Source organism: Pygoscelis adeliae, unplaced genomic scaffold, assembly GCF_000699105.1.
Source record: "Pygoscelis adeliae isolate BGI_AS28 unplaced genomic scaffold, ASM69910v1 Scaffold316, whole genome shotgun sequence".
In the NCBI taxonomy this organism is placed as follows: domain Eukaryota; kingdom Metazoa; phylum Chordata; class Aves; order Sphenisciformes; family Spheniscidae; genus Pygoscelis; species Pygoscelis adeliae.
In genome coordinates, this window is record NW_008824905.1 from 460,802 (window position 1) to 473,624 (window position 12,823).

At 40.7% G+C, this 12,823-nt stretch overlaps 1 protein-coding gene across 1 annotated transcript in view; it reads right to left on the minus strand.

Annotated features, from left to right (window-relative positions):
* Positions 1-2,980, minus strand: part of RASSF6 (Ras association (RalGDS/AF-6) domain family member 6) — a 15,931-nt gene extending 12,951 nt beyond the window's left edge. Inside the window, exon 1 of the mRNA XM_009324880.1 lies at positions 2,910-2,980. Within this exon, the coding sequence (XP_009323155.1) occupies positions 2,910-2,980 (71 nt within the window). The remainder of the gene's footprint in view (positions 1-2,909) is intronic.
* Positions 2,981-12,823: the final 9,843 nt, after the last annotated feature.

Below are 12,823 nucleotides of genomic sequence, written 5' to 3' on the forward strand. Positions count from 1 at the left end.
TTTCCCGTAGCGAGAAAGAAGATAAACAGGGCTTTTAGTCAACAGGTAACATTAGGACAAGGACTGCACCGCTAAACTCAGCAAGGTTAACTGCATTCCCTTCTAACACTCTGGCTCTAAATTATTTACTTTAACTTACTGCAACTCCCCAAAAAATATTTAAGTGGCTTTATCAACAAAGTGCTGGGCTCTGAAACAGCATTTTCAACATCTAGTTCAACTCACTTTGATTTTAAATCCTAGTAATACAGGTGGTGAAAGCCTTTCTTTTCATTGTGTTAGAATAGCTCATTACAGGTTCTTCATGTCTTGTGAGCTGTGAGGGATTGTATTCAGGTCACCCCACCAAAAGGCGAAGTTTTAATAGAGTTAGATATGAATCACACACAAGTGAAATTTTCATCATGCTGGCTAAAGGTAATCAAGATTAAGCACATCCTGCCCTCATACACAGACAAAATACAGATGCAATGTAAGATTAACATGCAAGTAGGAGACAGGTAGTTTTGTTTGACAGATATTGTGATAGACCTGCTGATCCTGCTTGCGAGGTGTTTAAAACAAGTCTCTTCACACTTTGCAGCCTAATACCTTTGGCAATCCTTTTACTGACAGCTGTTATTTTGCAAGCTTTTTGCAGGTACAAAGTTGGGGAGACCAGTTCCCTGAAGACAGAGTAGGAATACACAAGGACTTGGGTCACACTCTTAGGCCCAGCTATTACTCTTAGTCCATGTTGGCTGCAAAGGCCAATAAAATCATAGGCTAAAAGCACTAAGTGATGCGGTAAGCGTTCTCTCTGAGGCAGATTGTGTTGCTCAGAGCAAGCTCTGAAGATTTTCACTTAGTTTCTTGCCTTGTCTAGAAAAACTTCCCATTAACTTCCACAGAAGTTCACACAAATAAATCCTTCAGGTTTCAGTCTTGCATTAGTGCAACCAACCCTGACGAATCACACAAGCCATTAGAAAAGCCCCGAGGGAGAGATTTTACAGCAGCTCTCACTGACTTTTTTGTCCTTGTGTACTAGAGAGACATTAGAAAAGAAAAATCTTTGTTCCTTTAGCCCCAGAGAGAAGCAACACATGCACCAGCCTACTAGTTCCGGAATGAGTCTTAGTAACACACCTTCACTATGAAGGTTCCAAAGACTGCCCTAACCAAGAGGCAGATGCTCATCCCTTGAGAGTTAGCCTGCCAGAAAATCAGCAGCTCTGTTGTGTTGCAAGACCGGTCCTCACCGCACAGCTTTGTGACAACATCCAAATGCAGCCATTAATGGAAGCCAAAGCTAAGCAACTGGTAGAACAACTTAGAAACAAACCCCCCAAAGGTAACATTCACTGCAGATTCACAGCTTCCTTCAGTAATGAAGGGAGGATACAAGGGAGCTGTAAGGTCAAGTGTCCTGGTGGTAAACCATAACAGAGCCCAGATCACTTTCACTCAAAACACTAGCCCAGGACAATTCACTTATGTCCTCTTCTCCCCTGAGCTCTACACATTTATCCACGGATATTTAGAGCAGTTATGCTTAAAGACACAATAGTTCAGCCAGCCAAATAATCCCACGTGCTTTGGTCAGCCTTTTGATCCAGCCATTGTGCAATTCCCCAACAGCAGGCTTGCCTTGTCAGCAACATCTGCTTGATACAACTGAAAGGTGTACTGTAACAGCAGATTCAAGGTACAGATGAGGGACGATAGTCTGGAAATTGCTTTGGAAGCAAGCTTCACTGCATATGGAATATGTTAGTGATTCTTGAAACACTTTTTTTCAAGGCAAAGAAACTTGAGCAGTACTTAAATCCACGACTGTAATGCAGAACAGTCTCAACCAGAATCCACATTTCACCACTTGAATAGACAAATATATAGGGCAACAAAACCAAAGACATTGCTTCATCTGGTACATTTCCAAATGCTTTTGTATGCCAAGTACATGAAAGTTCACACAGATTAATTACCTCCGACATAAAAGCACTATGTCCCAAATCAGTAGCAGTATAAAAAGAATAACACTTCAGGAGAAGGGGAGGGATGCATTAATTGCCTATGCACTTTGGGGAAAGCTCTGACACCCTTCCTGAAAAAGGGCGAAGTCAACAGCACTACTCATGCCACGTATAAAAGTATTGGGATTCAAATGCAAACACCTACCGCAGCTTGAGAAAAAAATCTACCACCGGCCCCATCCCTGGGTGCATTTACAGTTAGCTTCTTCCCACAGAAACATCAAGAGGGATGGAAACGAAGTGAGAGAAGAGCCCCCTCTTCCAGCTCCTGTGCTCTGGTCAACAAGGGAAAAATTAATCCCCTAAAACAGGGATGGAGCTATAAGCCAGGAGGCTCAGGGTTTATAGCAGCATTAGGAAAACTTCCTACCAGCAGATTTAACTGTGGAAAAGCATCCCACGAAATGCAGTTTGGGTGCAATTCCAAGCTTTTTACGAGTAGTTTAAAGAACCACTTTCACTCACCACAGAATAGAGCTGGCAGCCTGATATATCTTTCTGCAAAGAAACCCTGCCATCTGGGACTACAGACCAAACCCCATGCCTCAAACAAGTAGAGCTCAAGTTAAACACTAGAACTCATGTTGAATTCCAACAGACTTCAAAGGTAGGAAGGCCATCTTCTCTAATTTGGAATTTCATTTCAGTATCCTCTAAAATGGCTGTTCTACCTAATGAAGAAGATCCACAGAACAAAAGTTTTAACGCTCTGTTCTTTAAAATCCATAGAAAGGGCAACTTTGTTCTGTAGACTCTTCACAGAAAGCAAGTTATAGGAATTGCTGCTGATACGGGCTCAGCTCTCTACAGGAACCCCTGTTAATGAATAAATATGGAGTAACTCGAAAGAAAGCAGCAGTCAATTTTTTTTTTTTTTTTTTTTTAAGAATTTACTTTTTTGTGAACTTCTCCTCATTGATGGAAACAGAAGGTAGATGCTGTGCTTTCATAGTCACTTTCTTCATTTATTCAGAAGAGATGAATCTAAACAAAAGGTTGAAAAATAATTATATCCACTAATGCCGCTAAGACAGACTAAATGGTAAATGCAACAGAGCCTTAGCTTGCCAAGTGAAACAGTCTCCGACACTCACGGTAAAGAATAACTATACCATAGTTTGACTACTTTGTACTTAGGCATAATACCCAAATATTTCCCACTCCTAGTAAAAAAGCCACAAGCCATTCCCACCAAGCATATTACAGTACCTTAAATCTCAAGTACTACATGTACCAGGACCTTCTCAAGTAGTTTTAGGACTGCTCTACAACTCCATGATTATGCTTCACTAGTTAGTAGACTGAGACTGCAACCCATTTACTGGTTAGGATTCATTTTTTAGTTATGGATAGAGCATTGCCCAGGGTCACCAAAAAAGTGACTCAGCAAGCCACCCTTAACCAGGTTCATAAAACTAGACAAGAGAAGGCGAAGTGTTGATCATTGGCAGAGTCCTGCAGCACACAAAGAAAGCAGCTGAGATATTAAAGAGAGAACAAGGCTATAATTAAAGTGATGTAGCAATATAATTTACAGATCACCATATAGTGATTCCAGCACATTGTGTAGGCAACAAGCCAGACCCATGAGACTCCAACAATGTATTCTTCAATAAGCTTAATTATGGATTCTTGGCTCCTTTCATTCCCCCTCAGGTACAAGAAGAAAAGGCAGACTGAGGAAAGTAACTGAAGAGGCTCAGAGATTGAAGATTGACAACTGATACTGCACTGAAAAAACCCCGTCGTCTCAGCCCAAGAAGTGGCATCTCATAGATACGTGGAAAAAATTAATCCCACTGAAAGCAGTAAAAACTCCAAGGACCGCATTAGCAGTTTATTATTCCACTTTTATTTCTCTTACTTAGGCATGACAACAGAGGAATTTGCCTAACAGCACTTAATGTCTGTTCTCCCTTACGCCAAGAGATTGACTCAAGTCTGATTTCAGACCGCATGGGACAGAGCCTGGTCAAAGACATCTGAAAACTACTAGTTTATTGCCTACAGTACTAATGACAGGTAGCCTTCAGAAAATGAGTTTAGAGAAGAAATTAAAGCTTGAAAAAATCATGGCTAGCTAAAGCTTTAGTGCCTAGCTTCTGTGCAAATGATCCTACACTACTGAGCTTCTTTTGTAGAAGTTACTTAAGTCATAGATGAACAGCTTCTAAAAAAAATATGTGGACAAACAAAAAGTTTTGCATAAAAACACATCATGTTCAACATTCAAAACATATAGGAAGTTACCTCACAACCTCTAAACCCGGAGTGCACTACCAACATGAGCTTTACGCGAGCAGCTGGGGTTTCTAACAGTGCTTCATCAGTAGCTCACCGAAATGAGTGGGAAGGATACCACATACCCACTGTCCTTCGGGTGACATCCATCAAGGCAAAAACATACCTGAAAGCCAAATAAGAAGCCCAGGGACTTCTGTACAGACATGAGTTTGTATCTAAGGAAAAGATTCCTGTACACCAGTAAAATAGTGTTTTTTCTTTGCCTCTGAAATGAGTTCAGTAACCATTAGCCACGCCTTGAAAAGTGCTTTTATGTGATTTACTAATACCTCTAACTGAATCAACTGCCTCTGCCAATGTAATTTCAAAACAATTTTAAAAGATGCAGAGGAGTTTGTGTACATTGGCATCTGAATATCTGGATATACACTTAAGCTTCCTCCCATCTGTCAGGAGACAACACGTTAAGAGCAGCAGATAGCCAGGTCACCACTATTAAACACAGAGCAGTGACTCTAGCAAACTCTAGCACCGCTTCACTGCTCATGGTAGCCTTCTTTTCAATAGAATTTGACCTTAAAATGATCCATATGAAAGACAAAGCTGATCTCTGCAGATTGAGAGAAGTTATCTTTACACAAGAAAAACGATTACTGCTGAAGTACCTGTTTTGTTGCACAGCAAATGGCTCTTACTGAATTATTTGCCTTGAAAACCTTGAGAATATCTTAAATCAGCTGGATGCCATTAAAACGCTGACAATGAAACCAACTGGAAGAATAGTCGGCGATGGGAACAATTAAATTCTTCACCAACGCCTCCCCCTTTTCTCTCCCTCACTGCCCCATTAGCCTGGACAGAGACTGGCCTTTTCTCCTATAGCTGGCACAGAATCACAAAACACGCTCATTATGTTTTCCTCAGTTATGGGACCAGCTCTGCTTATCAGGCTTGTACAAAACATTTCCACACCTCCAGCTCACACTAGAGATATCCCACTTCTCCCTGTACCCTTCCCATAGGTGCACTGTGGCTACACACACCTTGCGGCCCTTATTTTTGGTTAACCCTGAAACCTGTGGGTTGAGAACATGCAGCAACTTCCCCAGCACAATTATTTGACACCACAAACAGTATATTTACAGTGGCGCTCCATAAATCCAGAAAGCATCACATTTTCTATCACCTCCCAATATTTTTTAGTTTTCCATGTCATTTCCCTGTAGTTCTTTTGAAGAAGCCAACAGAAGCGCAGTATGTTTCTTCCATTGTTCCCTTTGATTTGAGCTAACAAAAATGTTCTAATTTTCCAGCTCTTCCAACGGTAGATGATTGTGGCCATCTATTCAAAGCTATCTCCTGACTTGCTTAGCATCAGACAAGTGTCTTCAGCATTATGTTTAACTGGACTAGAACCACAGAATTCTCTCAGATAGCTAAGACCTTGAAAGCGGGACCTTGGCTGGACTAACCTCCCAGCCTGTGACTTAACCGAGAAGAAACTTAATGCTTGGAGGAAGACTGACTGAAGCCTAAAATACTTTTGGAGCAAAAGAAAAAGAAACAGAAGGGAATGACAGGAGTAAATCAGAAGAAGGGCAGATGCAAAATGAGCAACTCAAGAGGAAGACTGCAACTATTGGAGAAGTCTAGGAAAAGGAAAGGGAAGAAAGACCACTACACGATCCCAAAGCTATGAGAGAATCAATAGCCACATGAGGGCACAAGACTAATCTCACTGAGGTAGTGAACTTTACTTTTCTGTAAGATTTACATCTTAGCTGAAACGTTTTTTTCCAAGAAAAAGTCAAAGTGTTAGCAGAGAGGCAGATGAGAGGACTTGCTTAATTTTATTAAGTAGAGTGTTTTTTGTTTTTTGTTTTTTTTTTTTTTTAAGTTATTTGCTTAAGGGGACAGGCCAGGGAAAGGACAGCAAAGGAATGACAAAGCAAAGGTAAGAGTAAACAGCCACACAGATTTTCACACAAGGATGAAAGGAGGCAACTGTAGAGGAGGGCTGGAAGGAGAGGGACCCTCAACATCCAGAGCTGAGCCAAGCAGGAGCAGCAAAGCAGCATTTTCATTTGTATTTAACAGCCTGGATGTGCTTTTTGGCACATCCATATATTAAGAACTGCAGAGCGAGCTGTGTGCTATGCAGAGCTCCTACCAGCGTTAGGGAAAAACTAAAAACCCGAACCTCCCCAAAGCTTTCTAGGTATTTTGACCCAGTGCTTCCCAAAGCTGTTCCAAAACCACAGCAAGTCAGGATGGGGTGAACCTTCTCAGTTTCTCATAGCGAAACCACAAGGCTCAGCTGTCTATTTACATAGCTATGGACAACGTACACATCTAATATTTTGTACAGGACAAAGCTTTGCACTGGAGGCACAATAGCACATATACACAAGTCACTTTCTAAACTCAGAGGTGTCTAGTATTTAGCAACATTTTGGACCATGATCTGTTTCTATAAAAATGAGTTTAGGGTTTCTTCACATACATAAGAAATTCAGTATCAGCAGAGTAATTTTACTAGTCTTTAGCACCACCGATTGAATGAAGGGCAGCGAAGGCTTATGCCCACGTACAAGCTGAGCAGCAGCGCTACCTATTATCCACCCGTTTTAATCACAACTCTGACTCACGCAAAGCCACCTCGAGATTTAGGAACTTCTTTGACGAGAATTTCTGACCAAACATTTCTCCTTCCCTCCGGCACCTTAACTACCCGAAAGGAATTTGACTCGAGTTCTGGGTGACTGCGAAGGACCTTGCTTTCTACTGACACTGCAGGTTACACAGCAAGCAGAACAGCTCCAGCTTTACATTTCACTTACCTGTACATACGATCACAGAAGGAGAAGCAGAGGAGGAGTTTCACATACCTTTCACCGAGCCGTGGATAAGGCATGACAGCATTGCACTGGCTGACAGCTACCTCTGCTACTTCGTGGAACCCACAGAACTGTTAATTACTACTCTGCTTAACAAACTGGGAGTGCTGGAAACCCAGGACACTCCCCACACCTCAATGCATGACGGGAATATTTACCTACCCACTTTCCTTCCTCCAAGCAGCTGACAGGAGCACTCTCTTAGTCACGGTTACACCTACAGGGAGGCTCCAGTTAACACTTTAATCACTAACTTCATAATGAGGGGCAACCTGCTGACTCCTAGTAATTATTTGCTGACAGGGCACACACTGAAACATCCTGTGCTGAAAGCACTGTTACACTTCAACCTCTTCTCTTGTGTTTTCTAATCCATTGCATAAAGGCATTTCTCCTTCTCCAGATATACACCAGTCTTCAGGGTTTAGTGGAATGACCAATACATACAATCATATCATGCCTAAGTATAAATATATGGTTTTATAACATTATGACAAAAATTCTGACAACACAACTTGATCACTTAATCACATACAGCTTTATGTTCGATTTCTTCCTTAACTGTATAATAGCCTTATGAATATTATTCATCGGGCAAGAGTTGTATCTGTAAGAGAGAATGCATTGCTGCTTCGCTTAATTGCTCAGCAGCTAATTGTATAAGCAGATGTTTAAGCTATAAAAAAATATTTGAACCAACACATACCTTCCAGTTTCCTACTGTTTGCCCATCCATTTATAGCAATTTATTCACAGGATCAAGCCTAAAACTGGAAGTTACTGGGCCACAGAGAGAAGAGCGTGAAAAATACCGAGCCTGAATTTGCCTTCATATCCATCTTATGGCACTGTGATTTATAGCAACTTACTTCTGCTTTATATAACTTCATGTTAGGGAGAGGCAGTACAGACCCATAAATATTTGATTCCTGATCACATCGTTATCCTCTGGCATACTCTTCTCAAGAGCTAGACTCATTGCTGTACACACAACACAATATACTTGATATTTGGGATTACAGTTTATGCTGTGGTTTCTAGCTCTGCACCTGAAAAATATTTAAATAAAGATTTCATTGGTATATATAACATTGAGAAGTCTTTCGAAACATAGGAAGGAGTCAACATGCAAGGTGTTTGCTCAATTCACAGCAGCGTAGAAGCTCCATGCTGTGGTGGGCTTGGAGCTTCACGCCAAGCTCAACCTCTGGAGCTGCTCCAGCTCTTCTGCAATTGCTTAACACAAATCTGTGCAACTTCCCAAGTTGTTTCAAACCAGAGGTTTGATTTTTCCTGTCACAGCTTCAGACAGTTGAGCACTCCGCCTGATGCTCTTGATCAGAGAGCAGGCACAGCCTGGCACCTTCAAGTCTCTAAACCAAGACAATGTCAATCTACCTGTTTGACAAGTATGCCACCCTGATGGACACTTACACGGTAAAGCTGTTAGGTACCAGGAGGTATCCAAGCATTTTTACAACTGAAGACCACATTATTCGCTTGTAACAGGGCAACGTGATGTTAACCCTTCAGTGTAACTCAAGCTTCATTGTGACTCCCAACTTGGAAGGTTTTGTTTGGTTTTAAGATTAATTTAAGATTTTAAGGACAGCTTTTTTAAGTTTACAAGCGAGTTTTGAAAACCCAATGCTTATATTAGACTCATGCAAAGGTGTCTCAGTAAGAAATTAATACAATAGAGTGCTAAAAAACCCGATTGTAATAAAGGACTATAGTTCTCATTTCCAGCTAAGGCAGGTGTGTTGATTTTGATATCTGTTTGGTGAATACGGCTCAGGTTTGTTTCTAGTTTTCACTCCCACGCTTGAACTACTACGAAGGGCCTAGTACTAGTCTCATTTCAGTCATAGACAATTACCTGCTGAGTACTTTGTGGAGACTGGTCAGTGCACGCTAGGAATAGGTATCACAACAGAAAAAGAAGACGAGGTCTTGAGGGCCACATAGCAGAAATTAGTTTACTGTAAACTGCAAGAAAACACGCTTCTATTCCTTTCATAGTAAATGATCAATGCACAGGGAGCATTGTTTTTTCATCTTTCATAATAAGCATAGTTTATATGCCCTGGAAATCTAAGAGCAAGGCACAACTCAATTATACTATTTCATCCCTTAAATGAAAGGGTAATGACGATTTGTTTAGTACAACAGGGAACATGATGATCCTTAAGTCTTTAAAGGATGTGTTACATTTGTGGCTCCTTGCATGATTAATATTCAAGTAACTTTAAGTTAATAAATAATTGGAAGTTGGAGTTCCGTTGTTTTATAAGTTGGCCTCAAATCATTAACAAACAGACTGCTAAAGCTAGAAGGACATCTCAAACAGAAGAAACTAAGAAATTCTTGTTCCATTTTTGTAGTACACAACCGTAATAAGCAGGCTAGCCATGGCAAGATCATACACGCATGCTGGACTCCAGTGGAAGTGTTTTGATAAACACAACAGGATATACAGAAGCTCACAACAGATTTCTCTGCTTTGTAGCAAGAAGTAAAATCCCCAACATTGTTTGCAAACAGCCGTTTCTGGACAACTTCAGATCATTAATTCTAAACATGGAAAGTTTTTATTGGACTTTCTGAGCCAGCTACTACAATGCAAAGGTAAAACCTCAACTGACAAGATCCAAAATTAACCTAAGACCAGCCATCAATTCTTTCCTTTGTATTACAAACATTACCAAGAAGATTGTGTTGATAATAGCAACAAATAAAGGAATTTATAACATCTAGAGTTACCCTGCAAAGAACCTCCCATTTTTTAGCAAGATTATTTTCTGTCATGGCACCGACGTGCAAACAGCAATACTTGTGCGCCAGGACATGTTTTACAGACACAACTGATAAGCATGAGAAACAGAAACTAGGAAACAGATGATTAGCCCAAGTAACTAAACAGGCAATGCACCCATCCACTACAACGCCTTGTTATCTCTCGTGGGCCATAATCCCTCATACACACCATTTTGTGAATTTGGGGGGCGACAAGTTTTGAAGGAACAGAAAAGTAGCAGAGCTGATGTTTGCAGCAGCACACGCGCTGAAGTCTATGGTTCTATGGTTTTTGCTATCGTTTAAAAAGCTGGAACCGCCCAGACACTGACCTTTGCCTGCGCAAAAAGAAGCTTGCAGATATCACTGTCTTGATCCTAGCGAGCCACTGTTAGAGAAGCAGATCTTACTTAAGCATCTGAAACACCATTAGTCATGCATCATGGCTTGACATATACAACCCATTAAGTCATCCATTTGATATTATAGAGCTTTATAAATCTATACAAGGATTTTCACTGCCTGGAGCTACAAAATATTATAGAGGACAGAACCAGAGGGAACCGCCTTGTCTAAGAGAGCTACCATGATACAGCTTCTCACTCCAATTAGAGCTTAGCCAGTAGTAAAACCGCAACCTCACCACACCCAGGCAACTTACACAGCACTTAGAAGCCCTAACCCCTCCACGCTCAGGGTTTCCAGACCCAGATTTTCCTCAAATCTAGTGTTTTCCATAAAACAACACTTCCTCAATGTTTTTTCTATATGTCATCCTATATCTGGGCTCTTCTGTCTTCAAGACACAAACCCCCTGGTTTGTTTTTGTTTTGGGAATCACAAGCAAGACCTCTCACATTTCTCCACACTCAACAACTCTCTATCCTTTCTCCTGTTTGCAATATAGGATCCTTTTATGCTCAGGTCACTCCTCTGTAACGCTCAATTGAGGGTCATGTGATGGTAGCACCTGACTCCCATTTCCAATGTGCTAATGATTTTTCTTTAATTACTTCTTTCTTAAAGCAGTTGAGTCATAATGTGGACGGTCCCCTATTTTCTATTCCTTTCAAAAATATCCGTTCGGTAGTCTCCACAATCAAACGGTCATACCAGATCTAAACTAGAGTTTTGAGGAAGCTTCAGATTTTAGTTCTGACTTGAAGCTATTACCATCGTTCCTGTGAAGGCGTACCCACCTGCTGCAATTGGAACTGCCCTTGCAAAACAACCAGTTATTTTTTCTGTTACTTCTAGACTTGCCTTTAGATTGTGTACAAATGGGAAGATTCGATTCGCAAAGTGTTGTATGACTATTTGAGAGGGGACAATTACTGTGCGCAAATTTTCCCCATTCTCCTCGTCCTAACGTGTCCTAAATCATAAAGCAAAGTTCAGCAATAACTCCAATTGCAATACATTTTGCATCACAGACATATGTATGCAAGGCTGTATTTTCCCCACGAACTCAGTGAAAAAATGGGAAATGTCTTGGCTCCACTGAAGATCAGTCCTAGAGTCACATTATAAATACATGAACCTTATACAAAAAGTCTGCTAGTAATCAGTCCGAGTTTAATTTCTAATGAACACAATGCAAATGAGACATTGTTTTCTTGACTTTGCTGCAGTACATGGCACCGTAATGAAATGATTAAGTATCTCTAGCATACGGTCTGCAGCACTGTCCTAAGCCCTGTTGAACGTGCCTGCATGTTACTGAATTCAGGGAGATCTGGGATGCTGTATACTGTCATGCTGTCAGTGTTACCCACCCTACCAGTCAGACTTTCAAAGAGATTATCTCTTATTCCTGAGACTTTCATCTTCTGAAAATTTACACAATTCCAGATCCTGAGATGCTCTGAGCACACGCAAGTCTCCAGCAAATTTCGGAGAAGAGCTCAGCAGCAAATTTTTTTGTGCGTAAACTGCAAGATATATTTGAAAAAAAAGTTTGAAGTAAACTGCACTTCAGGAGTGCCACTGTTATATAGTGCACTACCTAAATGCAGTGTAATGTACTGCTAAACTAAGATAAATATTCCTGATTCATAGCAACTGATGCTGAGTCATAATTATGAAGCAAAAGCCTCATAATGTTAAATTAGCTAGATGCTAGGCTGGGTATGGGTTGAAGAGCACTCATGTAAATACCTTGCCATTGTCTATGTAAATATTTTAGTGGTTAAAAAAAGTAGCCCAGATTTCTAGATATCATTCTCTTCACACTTGCCAACAGAAAGTACAAGTTTTTCACACAATACTCTGCTCTCGGGCACTAAATGGAAGTTGCTTTAAGAAAGAATGACAACCGGTGCTAGCCAGCGTTGCTAGAACTTACAAACTTCAAGAAAATGGTAAGGACGAGAGAGGATATGGAAACTGGATCTAGCAGATGTTTTACTGAGATTGAGATTATAAAGCAATTTTAGTAAAGAATGTGTGATACAAACCTATGTGACTTCTCCACCATATTTTACATGACTGTACTGGACCAAGTTTCCTGATGGCATAAAATGATGAAACTCCGTCAATACTGAAGAAAAATAACCTTCTAGTGTACATAGCGTCATTAGGGGACCGAGGAGACTGAACCACAAGTCACCTAGAAAGAGCTCAGCTCCTATAATGTGTTCTCATATCAGGTGCCCAGATGAACAGCATGAAGAGCACACTCGCACTTATGCCACCTCATTTATTCTAGCATGGTTTCTAGAAGAAAATCAGATTTCCTTAAAAAGCCATTACACACCAGAGCTTCTCCCGCACAGATGAGGACATAGTTTGTCACTGCAGCAAAGCACACTGAAATAAGTTTCAGTTATCCTTACATATATAACTCTTTGTGCTATAAAGGTGTTCAGGTTG